At 40.0% G+C, this 16,976-nt stretch overlaps 1 protein-coding gene across 5 annotated transcripts in view; it reads right to left on the reverse strand.

Annotated features, from left to right (window-relative positions):
• Positions 1-16,976, reverse strand: part of lrba (LPS-responsive vesicle trafficking, beach and anchor containing) — a 192,523-nt gene that overhangs the window by 50,265 nt on the left and 125,282 nt on the right. For all 5 annotated transcript variants that reach the window (XM_088418509.1, XM_088418513.1, XM_088418512.1 and 2 more), the window contains 4 exons: positions 5,078-5,195; positions 4,674-4,776; positions 2,076-2,191; positions 1,886-1,998 (listed from right to left, as the gene is read on the reverse strand). In XM_088418509.1, coding sequence (XP_088274635.1) covers positions 1,886-1,998; positions 2,076-2,191; positions 4,674-4,776; positions 5,078-5,195 — 450 coding nt within the window. The remainder of the gene's footprint in view (positions 1-1,885; positions 1,999-2,075; positions 2,192-4,673; positions 4,777-5,077; positions 5,196-16,976) is intronic.

Genomic DNA, 16,976 nt, shown 5'->3' on the forward strand with positions numbered 1-16,976 from the left:
TTATCTCGGACGAGGGAGGGGGGGGGTCAGCGTCGGATGTCAGCCGGAGGTTAGAGTTTATGATAAGAAAGCCCCCCGGGGTCACGGCGGGGGGAACATAAATTGCGTGTGGCCTCTTTTGCGGCGGCAGACGATGACAGCGCGTGACGCGTCCAAGCGCGCGTTCACGCCACTTTGGCTTCTCAATGTCACGGCGGGAGCGCCTGTCACACCCTTCGTTTTGCCGACAGGACCGCCGGCGACGTGACGCGTGAAGACCCCGACAAAGATGCCGAGGCGAGGGGAACTGCTGAAAAGTAACCGACCCTCTCAGCCTGGTCTTCAGTCTTCGGTGGCTAACAGGTTTTTTTTTGTTGTTTTTTTTTTTGCAGCACCTAATTCGAAGTAGGAGTACGATGGTGCAGTGGGATTTAGTGTGAAATGAAAAACAATTATATTCAATGCAGCAATATAAACACTATATTTATTATTAATGTTAATTGTTAATGTTATTAATGTAACGTTGAAAATTGAATTATGGATGGCAAAGTCCTTAAGGATGGATGGATGGATGGATGGAGGGATAGCAAAATTTTAAGAACGGATGGATGATGGTTAAATCCCTATGAATAGATAGATGGATGGATGGATGGATGGATGGATGGATGGAGGGATAGCAAAATTTTAAGAATGATGGATGGATGGTAAAATCCCTATGAATAGATGGATGGATGGATGGATGGATGGATGGATGGCAAAATCCTTAAGAATAGATGATGAATGGATGGATGGATGGATGGATGGATGGATGATGGATGGATGGGTGGCAAAATCCTTAAAAATAGATAGACGGATGGATGGATGGATGGCAAAGTCTTTTATGGATGGATGGATGGATGGATGGATGGGAAAATCCTTAAGAATAGATGATGAATGGATGGATGGCAAAATCCTTAAAAATAGATGGATGGATGGCAAAGTCTTTTATGGATGGATGGATGGATGGATGGATGGATGGATGGATGGATGGATGGATGGATGGATGGATGATGGATGGATGGATGGATGGCAAAATCCTTAGGAATAGATGGATGGATGGATGGCAAAATCTTTAAGAATGGATGGATGGATGTATGGATGGATGGATGAATGGCTGGATGGTAAAATCCTTAAGAATAGATGATGGATGGATGGATGGATGGATGGATGGATGGCAAAATCCTTAAAAATAGATGGATGGATGGCAAAGTCTTTTATGGATGGATGGATGGATGGTGAATACATTTCCCTGGATGGCTGCATTGATGAATGGCCAGACGGTCAAATGGAAAACACGGAAAATCTCATGGTCGAATGAGAAAGATAACGAATGTAGTAATATGGATGCGTTTACAGATCCAATCCCATTAAATTTGATCGGTTGTATTTTCACGTCTCTTTCAATGAACCAATCGCATAAAGCCAACGTTGCCAGCAATAAAACAGAAATGAACTCCCGGATGAGATCCGAAATGAAACAATAAAACTGCAGCAAGCAGAGCGAAGCGGGCGCGTTGGCGGCGGGGGGCTGGATTGAGGAACGGGGGCTCGGTTGGCCTTTTGCACGCGTCGCGCTCTGCCTCGCTCCGCCCATCGGACGCCGATACCGCACGTACGTCGGCGCCGCCAATAAAACACAAGTCCTACACATCTATCTAGTACCACACACTTGTTCCATTTGGGCCTCATGACGCCGCAGAAAGGAAATCATGCGGCTGAAGCAGAAGATGAAGAAAGACCTCTCCACGGAGGAGAAGATTGAAAGTGAGAACTGAAATTAAAATAGGATTTGCGGATCATATTGTCCCTAAAGTGAGGGTTAAAAATGCGGGAAAAAAACGTGGAAAAAGAGGTGCAAAAGTCTTACCTTGGACAGATCTCGAAAGTTGCTAGGCAGCGTCAAGTCCAGGGTTTCCGCTTCGTAGTTGGTGATGATCCAGGGGAAAACGGGGTACTGGTTCAGGTCGTTGTAGGTCCGGCCTGGTGGAAGACAGCCAGATGAGGATGTAAAAGAAAAAAAACAAAAACAAAAAAAAAACTTGGATCGGGCGCCCCACCGGAGATGGTGTTGAGGAAAATGAGGTACTCGAAGTTGGAGATCTCACGACGTTGCCAACGTTGAGTCATGTTGGAGGCCTTGAAAAGCTGCTTTGGTGTGGCCAGGGAGATACGCCTAAAAACAATAGGTGCTTATTGCGTAATTGGAAAACAAACAAAAAAATTAGCGTGCCAAAAGCTAACATGCTAACAGTGAATTCCTACCCGCAAAAACGACTTTGATTGGAGAATGCTAACAAGCTACGCAATGATAACATATATGTAGCGAGTCAACAAATCGCAATTTGATGACCGACAACTCTGAAATTGAACTTGTTCGATCCTAAAACCTAATTTGACACTTTTAAGAGTTTGAACGTTCAATCCCAGATACGTATATATTTTTATATACTTACTTACATTTTTTTTCAAATATTTTTAAGCGTTTTCTAAAATTTGCTGGTACTAAAACCCTTACCAGAAATTTTATACTATAAGCCGCGACTTTTTTCTCTCGCTTTGAACCCTGTGGCTTATCTGCAGTTACTTTTACTGGCCACCAGAGGGCAGTGTCCCGGTAAACACAGGAAGACAGAAGAAGACGCAATCAAAGTATTGATTTTATTAAGCGTTGATTGGGACACTCAACTAGTAAATCCAAGCAGGCGTGTCACTGTTGTGTTGGTGCAGTACTCTAACAATACAAGTGTGTTATGTTGAAAATATGTATATGTTTCTAAAATGCAGGCATGTTTAGTCTGCGTAGAAGGCATGATAATGCTGTAACCAAGCAGTTTGGAAAAAAATGTAAATTACAAAAAAAAAAGGAAAAAAACGTACCATATTTCTGCATAAATATCAGATGTTACAATCTGCGTCTTATCATCCGGTGCGGCTTATATGTGACAAAATCACATTTCTGTGTCATTTTTGCTTGTGCGGCCGAAAGTCTGGAAAATATGGTAATTATTGACCAAATATGGCTAAATAAGTGGACTATCTTTACCTTTAAATGCCAAACTTAATTCGTGCCTATTTGAAACATTGTAAAGCACCCACAATCTCAATTTCACTATTTAGCTCATTTTCAAGTCTAGTTAAAATAATACAAATTAATTCTATGTGTATTCTATGAACACACACACTGAAAAGGGGAAAAAAAAAACACACACACACAGGCCTTCACAACTGCCTTCATGTGAAAAATACGCAGAGCTTCACTAGTTAAGAAGACAAATACGCGGTAAATTGGGCACGCACACACACTCACTGTGTGCACGGTACTTCATGTGGCAAGACAAAAACAAATGAGCCCCCCATCCAATTAAAACAACGGGGAATGACGAAATAAATCACTGTCAGGGCGGTGATTACTGTCATTAGGGTTCTTAAAAGTGAAAATATGAACCCAATTGCACCGCCGGACCTTTTGTTCCTTCTTATAATCAAGCAATCATCTTTTGGAAGGCTTACTTATTCACCCCCGTCGGAGATACTGTACGTACATGTTTACATTCTTCGATTGCGGTGGAAAACAGAAGGTCGGATGAAGAACGTCATGGAGCTAACATTGGGAGTGTGTTTTGTTGGGAATGAGAGCTGTCTGAGGTCAATGAGGCAAAGTGACCCCGCTCCGTCTGCAAACTAACCTGATTAATGGACCTGAACACGCACGCACACACCTGGACACATTACCGCCACAACTACCATGACCGCGCTCAATCATCGCGCCATGCTCTCATTCGTTGAATAATTGCGAGTGCAAACGTTTTCGTTACGTTTCCCTCACATCCTCGCATAGCTATGAGGTCGTTGCGACGGGAGAAGGGGACCTCCGGCGGTTGTTTGTTTTGTTTTGTTGTTTTAAACGATATTTTGTTCAATTTTGTGTAACGTTTCTGAATTATTATTAAGGTGGGTGGCGGGGGGAGTTGACCAAGTCGGGTAAGTCGACTTTCAATGTAGTTGAGTAAAATGACCAGCCAGCGTTCTCTACATGAGCTTTTTACGAATGCAGTGTTGCTAAGGCCCCCCCCCCCAAAAAAAAAAAAAAAATTGCAAGTTTGGAAGTGGAAAAGGCAAACCACAGCAGTATTTAAAAAAAAAAAAAAAGGTGTATCCCAAGACCATCTTGACATACGGCTCTATTGCGCACCACCGAGTGGTCAAAAGGTTGATGATATTTGTGTGCTTAAAAATACTTACTGATTTAGTAGTTAGCTTGCTTTCCTTAAAAATAATATTAAAACATTGAGCTCCCCCCCCCAAAAAGGAAAGAATTCCCAAAATGCACGACGGCTGTATTGTTCCGAGAATATAACCTACCACTGCAAACAATCTATAGCCGTTAAAATTTTAAAATCGGAAGTCAAGCATGAAACGAACCCAATCCGCGTGTCAAAACAAAGAAGAAGAAGAAAAACAGGAAGTTATTGACCTCAGTAGCTAACAGCCAGCTCCACTAAACATCGGAAGTGACTTTAAGGGCACTATTACATGTTTAATTATGTATGTGTGAACGAAATTGTAGTTCGTGTTTGTTGACCTTAAACGGTAACCACTAGCACGCTAATGCTAATCACGATTGTTAATCAGCATAGCATAGCACATTTTCAAACCTGGTTTGCGGGAGGCCAAAGTTGGTGCCCAGACCCACGCGGGGAAGACTGTGGACCACCTTCTTGGCGGTGGCGGCATCGGGAAAGTTGAACATGACGGCGGCTGCGGCATAGAATATTCCTGGAGTTAACGTTTCTCCTTTTCGAATGATGACGGCGCTAACTTGACTCGTGGACGCCACAAATCACCTTGAACTGTTTTTGTTTTGCAGTAAGGCAACTAGCAAACAATTCCTATTCGCGGTACAATTTTACTGTCAAATAAAACATAAAACAGAGAATTCACAAATACTCGTTAGCTAATTTGAGGACAGTGGATTAGCATTTCGATCCATTTGAATGGACAAAGTTGATATCGTCAAAATAGAAGGAAAATATATTTGATTGCGGCGCTGCAGTCTTACTTCTGTTGGCCATGAAAATCTCCAGGGCGGTGTTCTGCAGGAGGTAACGTCTGGAGAAGATGGCCCGGATCTCAGTGAACAGCCATTTGCCATGCAGACCTTCCGTGTATGCTAAAATCTGAAAAAAATAAATAAAAGTAAAGTACAGTTTAACTCAGACCGTTATTTTCAGACCCTGCTTTACCGTGAAACGAAAGGTGAGAAAATAAATATACAAATAATATATACAAATAAATACAAGGCTAATACAAATATATATATATATATATATATATATATATATATATATATATATATATATATAAACAAAGTCAGTGACTATTATTTAATGACCCTTCTTTACCCTGAATGTAAATGAGTAAATAAATATACACATAAATAAATATCAGGCTAAAACCTCTATACTGATATACTCAATGGCGTTTTGTGGAGCATTTTTTATTGATATTTTTACAAATTTATCTCGGGGTTTAATATTAAACAATAATATGACATTGCAAACTCTTCTTCCTCTTTTTCTTATTAATATAATTATAATTATTATCATTTCCACTTCGTTGTTGTTTCATGCATCGAGGGCTTTTTTTTCTATATGTATTTAAATGTCCGGCTGCTTTTGAATGCACCGTACGTCTTCCTCGCATCAGCAGCTATCAAAGACTCGGAAGTGTCAAGCTAACTTCAAAAACTTCAAAATAAAAATCCGATAAGGCTTTTGCGTTGAGGTTCATGTCTTATTTGGTGCGTTAATTTCGAAGTTGACCCGTTAGGCACGTTGGTGGCGTGTTATAATTCTAACAAATGTACACAGCAAACGGTGATGCAAAAGCAAACTTTTATTTTGAACCTTGAAGTATCTGGGACAGAACACCTAAAATGATACATAAAAATACATCATTGGAAATGAATAAGCTCAAAATGGGACCGACAAAGGAACTATAAAACATGCTCGAGCAACCCGAGGGTCGCGCTAGTTCATTTTTCACCTTCCAGCCCGAGGAGCGCGATTAATGTCTTTTATTGATCAGCCTTCATGAAAAAGAGATTCCTTTAGCGCTAAAACGGCGGCTATTTAGCACGCTGAAAGATGACTTATTGCGGTCGGATCGCGGGGCTAGCCATCTTCTTTTTGAGAGAACAAGGGGACACCTTACGTACGCCATTTTTGACGGCGGTGGAATTAAGCCAACCAAAGTTCTGTAAACAGCTTGAAGAAAGCAAAATACGCTAGCAAGCAACAAACGTTGATATCGTCCTTCCTGTTACTTTTTATTTACATCAGTATAATAACAAAGAACTAAAACTCTTGGCTCGCATTTGTGTGCCAGCATCAGCGCTAGCCGCTAATAACTGCCTGTGCTAGCAATTAGCTTTCCGCTAAGATTGTTTCAGTGTTTTGTTTGTTTCAAACTGTTCCAAATACACAACGTGTAATCCTATGTTTTAGATTTATCTTAACAGTAAATTGCATCAGTGCTAGCCGCTAATAACTGCCTGTACTAGCAATTAGCTTTCCGCTAAGATTGTTTCATTGTTTTGTTTGTTTCAAACTGTTCCAAATACACAAGGTGTAATCCTTTGTTTTATATTTATCTTAACAGTAAATTGCATCAGTGCTAGCCGCTAATGACTGCCTGTGCTAGCAATTAGCTTTCCGCTAAGATTGTTTCATTGTTTTGTTTGTTTCAAAATGTTCCAAATACAAAACGTGTAATCCTTTTTTTATATTTATCTTAACAGTAAATTGCATCAGTGCTAGCGCTAATGACTGCTTGTGCTAGCAATTAGCTTTCCGCTAAGATTGTTTCATTGTTTTTTTTTGTTTCAAACTGTTCCAAATACACAACGTGTAATCCTATGTTTTAGATTTATCTTAACAGTAAATTGCATCAGTGCTAGCCGCTAATGACTGCCTGTGCTAGCAATTAGCTTTCCGCTAAGATTGTTTCATTGTTTTGTTTGTTTCAAACTGTTCCAAATACACAACGTGTAATCCTTTGTTTTATATTTATCTTAACAGTAAATTTACAGTAAAATTTCTTTTTGGAAGAAATACGAATTGTGACCCTGCCGTCGTTACATGACTTTAGCATGCGCGCTAACGTTGCGTTTGTCCGGAGAAGATCGCTAACGGCGCTAAGAGAATAGCTGCCGCTTCCGCTTCATCTCGTGCCGTCTCGGGCCACTAATCCACATTTAATTGAACTCCAGAGACTTTGAAGTGAGTCTCTCGTAATTCCTGGGAGAGAAGGCCCGAGCGGCGACTGTCCTCAGCTGGTCCCCTACGTCTCGGGCCGGCATTCTAATGAGCTCCTTTAAACTCGACAGCCAGCTCGCCTCAGCGCGCATTTGAATATGTGCGCTGAATAATAACGCCGTTTCTGGAAGAAGCGCATGACAGCTAGGTTTTTTTTTTCTTCATTTTTTTTTAGTGTTGCAGACACCCTTGAAGCAGAAAGGCCTTGTTAGCAAAGCGGCGCTAAGTAGAGGAGTAGCGCGGCTAAATGCTGGAATTAGCAGCAGGGTCAAGTCAGCCATGCTGACAGCCATTGGAAAACCCCCTTGCGATAAGTGAATTCCAGAAGTTGGAATTATATTGTACTTATATTAAATAAAGTGGATGAAATGTGTTCTAATAAAACAATGCCTGCCTTTCTTTTTCAGTAATTTGCTTGAAACAAAATTTGTTTTCTTTTGCAACACACAGTGCAGCAGAGCGTTGCGAGCGGCCGTTAACTCTCCCCGCAGATCCGAGCACTTCCCTTAGGGCTGCACGATTAATCGAAATTGAATCGCGATCACAATATTGGCTGCCACGATGAATTAAGCTGATCCTAGGCGATATTAACGTTTCAAAAGCCATACCTTGCATGTTAAATCAAGCAATTTGTCATCCTACCACCGGGGGCAATGTTTCCCACACGTTTCCATTACAAAAGCTTATGCTTTTCTTGCCCTAATATATTATTAACCAGTGTGAAATAGCATTGAATTTCTCACCATTTTGAAAAATTGGCAAAGAATTGGAATACATTTAGTTTGAAAATGACATTTTGACTGCTAATTGATGAAAATTTTCACGAAAATGTGCTTGGTTCTAAGTAGGCTTAGGCTTCATTTTTTCCATTGGTTTGTACTGAGCAAAAAAGTGAATTTACTTTATTTAATTCAGTGAATTATTATTATTTGTAAGTATCAAGTATTTCAATGGTCACCAAAATAATCGTGATTATTATTTTGGACATAATCTTGTTTTTCTTAAAAGGCCAGACTCAAGCGGTGTAGTCCGCTCACACCCACTCCTGCCCCCACATGTATCAACAAGGCCGAGTATTAACAGGCTGTTAGACTGCTTCATACTCTTCAGTACTGAGCGTAGGAACGTTATTGCAGAATATCGGGTAGATAATGTTGTAAAGCGATGCTCTTTTGGAAAGAAAAACCGTAAAGCTGCAAAATCTGAAGCGCAAAACGGCGAGGGGACACCGTATAACAAATTTACATTTCGTCTCATTGTAGCGGACTCAAGCTTGTGAGACATCGTGAGTCCCCTGGACTTTTCGTCTGATCTATAGAAATCATGGTTCAAAATTGACTTCTACGCTAGCTTTAGTTGTCACCTTAAAGCTCATGGCTAGCAAGTGAAAAAGCGAGCTTAATCATTTTACGGTAACCGCATGAAGCGGCTCTAAAATCAAATCTTCAGACGCGGGATGAACAAGCGCTAGGTGAGCGATCTTTCACCCCTCGAGTGGATCGCGTCACTCCTCGTCTGCGTCAAAACGACCGTACAACTGATGAAGTTCCGCAGATGGATGGCGGAGGCCGACAAATATATTTTACGCAATCTCGCTGTCCGCTCAAACGCTCCTCCCCCACCACCGCCGTCTTCGTCTTTTTACCTTGCAGATGAAAAAGCGGCGCAAGTGACAAGCGGCCTGACAAACTATCGGCGCCCGCGACGCCGCGATGCGACTGCATCCGGGATAAATGCACTCGGTGCGGAGGTTACTTTCCGTGCGGGAATTATTGCGGATGCGGTGATAAATTGAAACGCTAGAAGTGGATCGCTCGTCTTTCACAAGCACAAAAAAATACGTCGAGGTCTTGATTAAATCTTCCACCACATTATACCCCCAATGGCAGTTAAATATTTTTACAATACAGTGGACGTCCGCCATATAAAATTCATTCGTTCCGGGATTGGGATCGTAAGGCGAAACCGGCGCATGCTAATTAGCTAATGCGTGGAAAACCTCAGGAAAAAACATCCAAATTGTATATACGTATTAAAAATTGGTAACAAAACAGTGTGGTAAATGCTACTTATATATAATACACATGTATACAATTAAAATATACATGTATACAATTAAAATATAAAGGATTTATTTACCTTTAGGGTAAGCTAGCCTAGCCTAGCCTTCTTCATTTTTCTTGATTATCTCCAGCTTGGTTTCCATGCTAATCATCTCGTTTCACCCTTTAACATCACTAAAAATCTTGGGACCAACGGCTAACCCTTTCAACTTTGAATTAAGCAATAAAACGCACGATAAATACGATATCGTAAGCACTCGCACGATAACAAATCTTTAAAATGCCGCCATTTTGACACCGTGACGCCGACCAATAGCAGACCGGTATCTCAGGGTGTCGTGACGCACACTGACGGCATGTTTAAGAGGAGAAGTTGTTATTGATTAAAAAAAAAAAGCATTCTACACATGTAGCTACTTGAAATGATTCATTTTGAGGACAATTGGTTGGGGACAAATGTTTACCAATTTACGCCGCAAAATTCTAACGCTAGAAAGTAGGTACGTTCCATTTTTCGTCCAATCGCATCATGTGGCTCCGTTTTGGATTATTAGTCTTCTTCAAAAATGTTTTCCATGTCATTTCGTTAAGAAATCGTAGATAAATCCTTTGTTCAAAATACCGTAATTCCTCAAATATGAGACGCACCTGTTTATAAGACGTACTCTTAATTTAAGGGTCAAATTCTAGTATTTTCTAAATTAGCGTGTACTATAGGACCGTAGTCTATAGTTTGAAATCCGTTGTTGTTTTCTTCTTTATTAGACAGTCGTAAGACTTAAAAACTTTAAAATTCGAAAGTAAAAAACTTCAAAATCTTAAAATTTCTGTAGGCGAAAGCAAAAACGCCAAAACATGTCAGGTTAGAACCTCTTAGAGATTTTAAAGTTTTTAAGTCTTACTACTGTCTAATAAAGAAGAAAACAACGGATTACAACTTCAATCTGAGAATAAATACATCAAATTTAAAGATTTTTTAAGGATTCTTTAAAGATTTGATGAATTACAAAAACAATCCAGTGGAAAATCTTTTACAGTAAAGACGATTTTCAGTCAAATCCAAAGAAAACCGCCAAAAAAATGACTTTTCACTATGAACCTTGATGAGGAGCTTCATAAAAAGAAAATGAAACAAAGATCGAAAGCGAGCGTCGCCGCGTTTCGGTTGACGTTTCGTCGCGGAGCAATTTTGAAGGCGTCACGCCGTGGCGAGAAAACAAAGGAAGGCCCTTGATTGCTAAGGTCTGCGCGCCTATTTCAACCTGTTTGCGCGGCCGGCTGCTCATTTCTGCGCCGCTGTCGTTTGTCACTGTCAAACGCCCAAAAGGCTGCAGAATGAAGAGGGACACATCAAGAAAAAAAAAAAAAAAAAAAAGCCTCCACTCCAGCACCTTGCTCTTCAATTTTCCAAGCCGGCATCTTGCCAGAAAGGTGGCAAGGCATTCAAGAACCCGCACGGCATTAAAAATGACCCGCTTCATTAGCATCATGTTTCTTAAAGCCTTTTCGTTGCGGCGTTTGCTTGGAAAACGGCGACAAAGGGACAGATTCCATTTCTTATTTTTATGCCTGTCGTCGTGTTGAAATGTTTTCAACAAGAGAAGAAAAATATAAAATGCTCAAATTTATGTCATCATATAAGTGGGCAACATTTTTTTTTCTGGTCCGTCACTCTTCAGGCGCTGGTCTACTTTGATCTGCACGCATACTAATTCTTTTTTCATTTTTTTAGTACTTACTTTTAATGTTAACGCCATGTCTGTGGTTCTGCAATTACATTGCAATTGAAACACAACACAGTAATATAAGTGTAACACGAAAACAAAGCCAGCTAAGGGGTTTAACCATAACCACAATACACCATCACGTTTTATACAGGAATAGAGTGCAATTTGAAATCATGTCCACTGGACGGCATTATCACGCTTTACATAACTCTCAAACGGTGGATGTCGGTTCTCATTTATAACTGCCTGCCCTACAACAATAGAAGATGGTTTCATTCATATTTGTCCAAATTTGACAATATTTCATGTCACACACACTACAAGTGAAACAAAGTATTGCTGAGGTTGAACTAACAAAAACAAAACAAATTCAATTAGCGAATTAAAAAAACTTCTATCTTGCATTTCCTGGCCGACAGCCAATCAGAGGTACAATGCAAATTTGGTCTGCTTTCATTGGTTACTAGAAACGCATCCCAGCATGATAAGCAGTGAATCCAACAACAACGTTTATTCATTCAACTGACTTTTGTGAATTGCATTTGTACTATAAAAATGCAGCAATAAGAAGATAAACATCCAAATCAGCCGAATTATATTTCAGGAAGGAAAAAGGGGCGCGGCGTGGCCATACGGCGGCCATGTGACGTAATGTCTTACGACGACGGATATAAATTGAAATTCAGACATTTTTACCCGTGACAAAATTTGATTTCGTCGCTCGACTTTTGCCGCTGCGGTTTATAATCCTGAAAATCAAAAAACGATGTTTTCCGCGCCCTGAGGAAAATCCGCCAGGCCCCCTACTGGCAGAAAGGCGCAACAACCATCCGCATTGAACTTGAAAACAAATGAGACGCACACTAGCGCCAGGAGCGTGTTTGGGGCCCGATAAGACCAAGCCAACGCCGGTTAGCGCCGCCATCTATTTGGTCGGGGGGGGGGGGGGGGGGGGGCAAATATGTAAAAGTGCGGAAGAAGTCCGAGCGTCGATTCGGGAAAAAAAAAAAAAAAAAGAGGTGATTGAAGTTCAATTTGTTGGCCGTTATTAAGTGTTTCCGCGCGGCTGCATCGGTTAAAGGATAATGGATGAGGGATTTGCCATTAGCTTTTTTTTGGGGTGGAATCAAGTGCTGTGTGGGAGATAAGGTGAGGAAATTAATGAGCGGGAGGAAGAGAGGTGATCCATCAAAATCACAACGGAGAGAGAGGACAAAATTCATAAAAGAATAGAGGGGGGAAAAAAAAGGCAACAAATGCGGGCGTTGAGGGTGGCGAATTGCTTTTCAATCAAGTAAGACGCCCGCTTTGCATTGGGACGCGTGCGCTCACGTGATTGGGATGCTAACGTGCTAGCCTTTTTTTTCTTGTTGGGACGCACTTTGGAGGGTTTGATGGCGTGACTGCAACTTTTTTTTTTATTGTATGGGCGGTTTTTTAATAGGAGTTAAATCAACTTTTACAGTGATTTTTCCAGGACTTTTTTTTTTATTTATTTTGCTTTTTTTTTTACTTTGTTTTGTTCAGTTTATTGATGTTTTTTGTCAGTTCATACTGCTTTATTTTGTTGTATTTTATATTTTTGTTTTACTGTACCTTATATTTATTTTATTTTGAATTATTTATATATATGTATACTAGAGATCTTATTTTTAGTTTAGCTTTGTTTTCATCATTCCATACTATATTAAAAGATTCTTTAAACATTTTATTTTTATATTTATTTATTTATTTATTATTAGTTGTGGATTTTTTTGTTTTTGTTTTTTGCTTTTTCTTTATTTCACAATATAAATTTGGCTCTGCTCTCTTTCTTTGATTTATATTTTACTAGATTCTTATTTTAATTTATGTTTTTTTATTTGTCTTGTTCTCCTCTGTTGACTTTATTTTCTTCAGAATTTGGAGATATCTAAGTATTTTATTTTATGTTTCACTCTGTGTGATTACTAGATATCTTATTTTACTTTTTTATTTGGATTATTGCATACTACTTTATGATATTAACAGATTGTATGCTGTGATTTGAATTTTATTTTTTAATTCTTATTTTTGCTGTTTGTTTGGTCAAAATGTTGTATTTATTTTTATTTTAATAGATATGCTTCCTTGAGACTGGAGATTTAGCTTTTTTAAATTGGATCATTTAATACTATTTTCTTATATTTTTAACATTTGATTTTAACTGGTAAGAGTTCTCTTCTGCATATTTTACTACATTTGCTATTTTTTTTTAATCAACAGTTTTTTTTTTATACTTTTAGATGTTACATTATTTTATTATATTGCTATTTTTCATAACGTTATTTATATTTCGTGCTATTAAACACTGTAGAGGGTAGTAAAAAAAAAAAAAAAAAAAAAAGAAAAATCCCAACTCAATTTGATATTTGCAAACCCAGGCAAAGCAGTTATTTGAGCGCAAATGCAACGCTGATATTTTCGGTCCTAAAAAGCGATTACGATCCGAAAAAGGTTCAGCGCCGGTCGCGCACGGCAAGGGGGCGGGCCTTGTCAGCCCAGCCGTCAGCAAATGAGTTCATCGGACTAACGAGCTAGCTAAAGGCGGCCCCGGTCCCACATCAACCCCCCGACTCTCTAACGAGGGGTTCCGCCGGCTGTCTGAGGCCGCCGACCAATCGGGAGCCTCGTCGGCCTCCCCCGGCCCTCTGGAGCCAATTAAGACGGATTTTGCTTTTGAGATTGAGTGATAGGCAGGAGGGGGAGCAAAAAAAAAAAAAAAAAAAATGGCGGAGGCTGGTATGCGGATTGCCGGCGCGCAAGGGTGGCGTCCAGGAGCGGAGGTGCCGGCGCAAAAACAATGGCGGCTAATGAGGCAAAAACTTGCGGCCACATGACCGGACTTTCACACTCCACTGCTTATCCGGCAGCCGGTGCGTCTCCGGCGCTGGAGCCGGCGGACCGTGACTCAATCTTCGCACGGTGGGACTTCTGGTATTCGTTGCGTCGTTTGGGATCCATTTTTCGGCGAATCGGCGTCCGGCGTAAACGCGTGAACGTGAACTATTTCATCGGACGGGGAAACCTCTTGAGGGTTAGTCGATTTAGCATTTAAACTCATCTTTCGAGGCCGACAAAACATTGCGCGCTGTATCTATGTAAATACGGTCGGTATCATATGAAAGATTGACTTCCATTCTTTAGTTTGAATTGCATGTAGGCATATGCTATCTTGTATGTGTGGAAACGACAAAACGCTTCATAACTCAGCTGTACAAGTTTTTTAAAAAAATCCCAGACTTTACAGTTACATCAAGACTCATGACTCTAATACATTTCCACGTTACCTATAGCGTCACCTAGTGGCAGACAAAATGCCATTTTTTTTTCACGATTTTGAGTGTTCTGTTGAGCCTGTTAATCTAAGATCAAATTTATCAGGAAAGCCTCGAGAAACAGCTCACGCCTGACGCCTAACATTTGCAGTTTTCCTGTAATGGGCGTGGCCTATGCGGCAGCGCAAAGTCAGACAATCACTGAAACATTAGAAGCGGTTGGAACGCAATCCACATCATCCAAACTTCTCTAAATTTCACAAATTTGATAAGAGTCCTTTCCTAAAGTCATCCACAAACTCATTTTTCATCGCAGTGCTAGCGCCGCCTTGTGGCAGAAAATAAAATCACGTTTTGAATTGCGTTTTTCTTGAATTTTCTTCGTTTTAAGACTACAAACGTCCAATCCTAGGTTCTTATTTATACATTTTTTTTCATGTATAGCTGCAGAAGGGTCTATAAATGTCCTTCCTTTAATAGGATTAGTATAGAAATAGTAATTGATGACTTCAAATGAACCTTTTTTCAGTGATATACTCCCGTTGACATATGTTTACAATATCGTATTGATTGTGCATTTTGGTGCTTAATTCCAACTTGCTATGCTAGGCTATGCTAACCTCGCTAGGTATTATAGCCGTAAGTAGATCAAGTCAACGTCACTCAGAGGTAAATAAAACTCAATTTTTCCTTTATATATGTTATTTATTTTGTTAAATAATTGTATACATGTTTATTAAATATAAGTAGCACTTACAATACCATTTTGTTAATTTTTAATGTGTATATACAACGTTGATGTTTTTACCAGGGGTAATATTCGATTAGCTAATTAGCATAGGTTTCTCTCGCCCGCCATACGCCGATTTCGCCTTACGATAACAACTCCGGAAGGGATTAATTTCGTACGGCGTTGGTCCACTGTACTCCGCTTTCCGTTTTTGATGCCGATAATTATGACACGGCCGTCAAACGCGGTCAAGGCCTCCGTTGTTTACGGATGACTGACGGACACGATTTTTCCCGACGACGTGCGACTAATTCAGGATGTAATCACCGCTCGCACGTGAAAAAAAAAAAAAAAAAAAAAAAATCCCTTCCCCTCGAGGGAAGTCAAACAAACTAGCGGCGGGCAAGAAAAAATAAACGCGAGTGAAAAGGCTGCGGCCGAGTGCGATTTAAGAGGAGAATGAAAGGAAAATAAACAAGCCCAGCGTGCAGTCAGCGTCACTCTGAGCTTATGAAGCACCCCCCCCCCCAAAAAAAAAGGGGGGGGCCCCAAAGCATTCAGGTCCCCAAACGCCGAGTCTGAAAAGTCCTCTTTGAAAGCGTCTTAGAGGCCACTTAGTCTGAATTTAGCCTATTAGGGATTAAAGCCTCTTTTCACTGTTTGCTAACAGGTTAGCCTTTTCTGCTGCCCTTTCTTTTGCTCGCCTTCTTAGCCTTTTTGAAGTGCCGACAAAAAAAAAAAGAAGAAGAATAATGTGGATTTACGGAAATGGAGCGGCGGTCTGGAGGTTAATTGGTAGAAGAAAAGACCGAGCGCGCATTGAAATGTATTCGGCCGTTGGCGAAATAAAGCAGACGTAAAACGGACTTGAAAAATAGACGTCCGACCTTAGAACCGTTTTTTTTTGGTCGAATTTGCTCCGCGATTACGTTTGTGTCTCGAATAAACGTACTCGATTGAAACGAACGGAAAAGCCATTATTCAGTCGCCTCGAGAAAAACAAGAAAATATTTTTAACTCTTTCAGTGCTACGGTCTTTTAAAATAGTAATAAAAATAATCAATCATAACATTACCATCAAATACGTTTTTTTGCAGGGTAACAGTCACCAATGACTAATGTTTATTTAATTTTAAGCCAATTGAGCACTGTAGTGATAACTGTGACCATTGGATGGCAGTGTTTCCACGCTTACAACACAGCTATTACCTACATCAATTCGAACTTAAGAATGGAAGTCAATTTTTCAGAGGATACCGCCCATGTTTACATAGACATAGCACACAACATTCTGTGGGCCTTGAAAGATGAGTGAAAATGAAAAATTTACTAGGCACGCTAAATCTTGCCTTTTTTGATAACGCTTGGGACTTAGAGTTCAAATTTACGTTGTATTAATATTCATTATGACTAGCATTTTTTTTCTATTCTTAAGCGTTGTTTTTCCTATTATTCACCTTGACTGCTGATGTTGAATAAAAGAAGTATACGCTTTAATTCTTCATCTTTGGAGAATTACGTTAATCATTCAATTCCTCCGACTTTTTTCGATGCGGAGTTCCTTCAATTATCGTGCGGGTTACGTTCCCGAAAATACCGGAAATCTCAGAAGTAGGGTTTGAACATTTTATGCTTTTGTGCAATGTTAATTTTCGTGTTTCTTTTGTCACAAAATATGATGAATTCAGATTATTTTTTGTCTGGTCTGACTTGGAAAGAGGAAAAATCTAAAGAAAAGCTGCAATAGATATGATCAAACATGAAAATCTATGTCGTAGAGCTTTTCATTTTGAATAAATTGCTTTTTTTTTTTACTCAAAAAGAAG

This window comes from Hippichthys cyanospilos, chromosome 7, assembly GCF_059441005.1.
Source record: "Hippichthys cyanospilos isolate Australia breed blue-spotted pipefish chromosome 7, RoL_Hcya_1.0, whole genome shotgun sequence".
Classification (NCBI taxonomy): domain Eukaryota; kingdom Metazoa; phylum Chordata; class Actinopteri; order Syngnathiformes; family Syngnathidae; genus Hippichthys; species Hippichthys cyanospilos.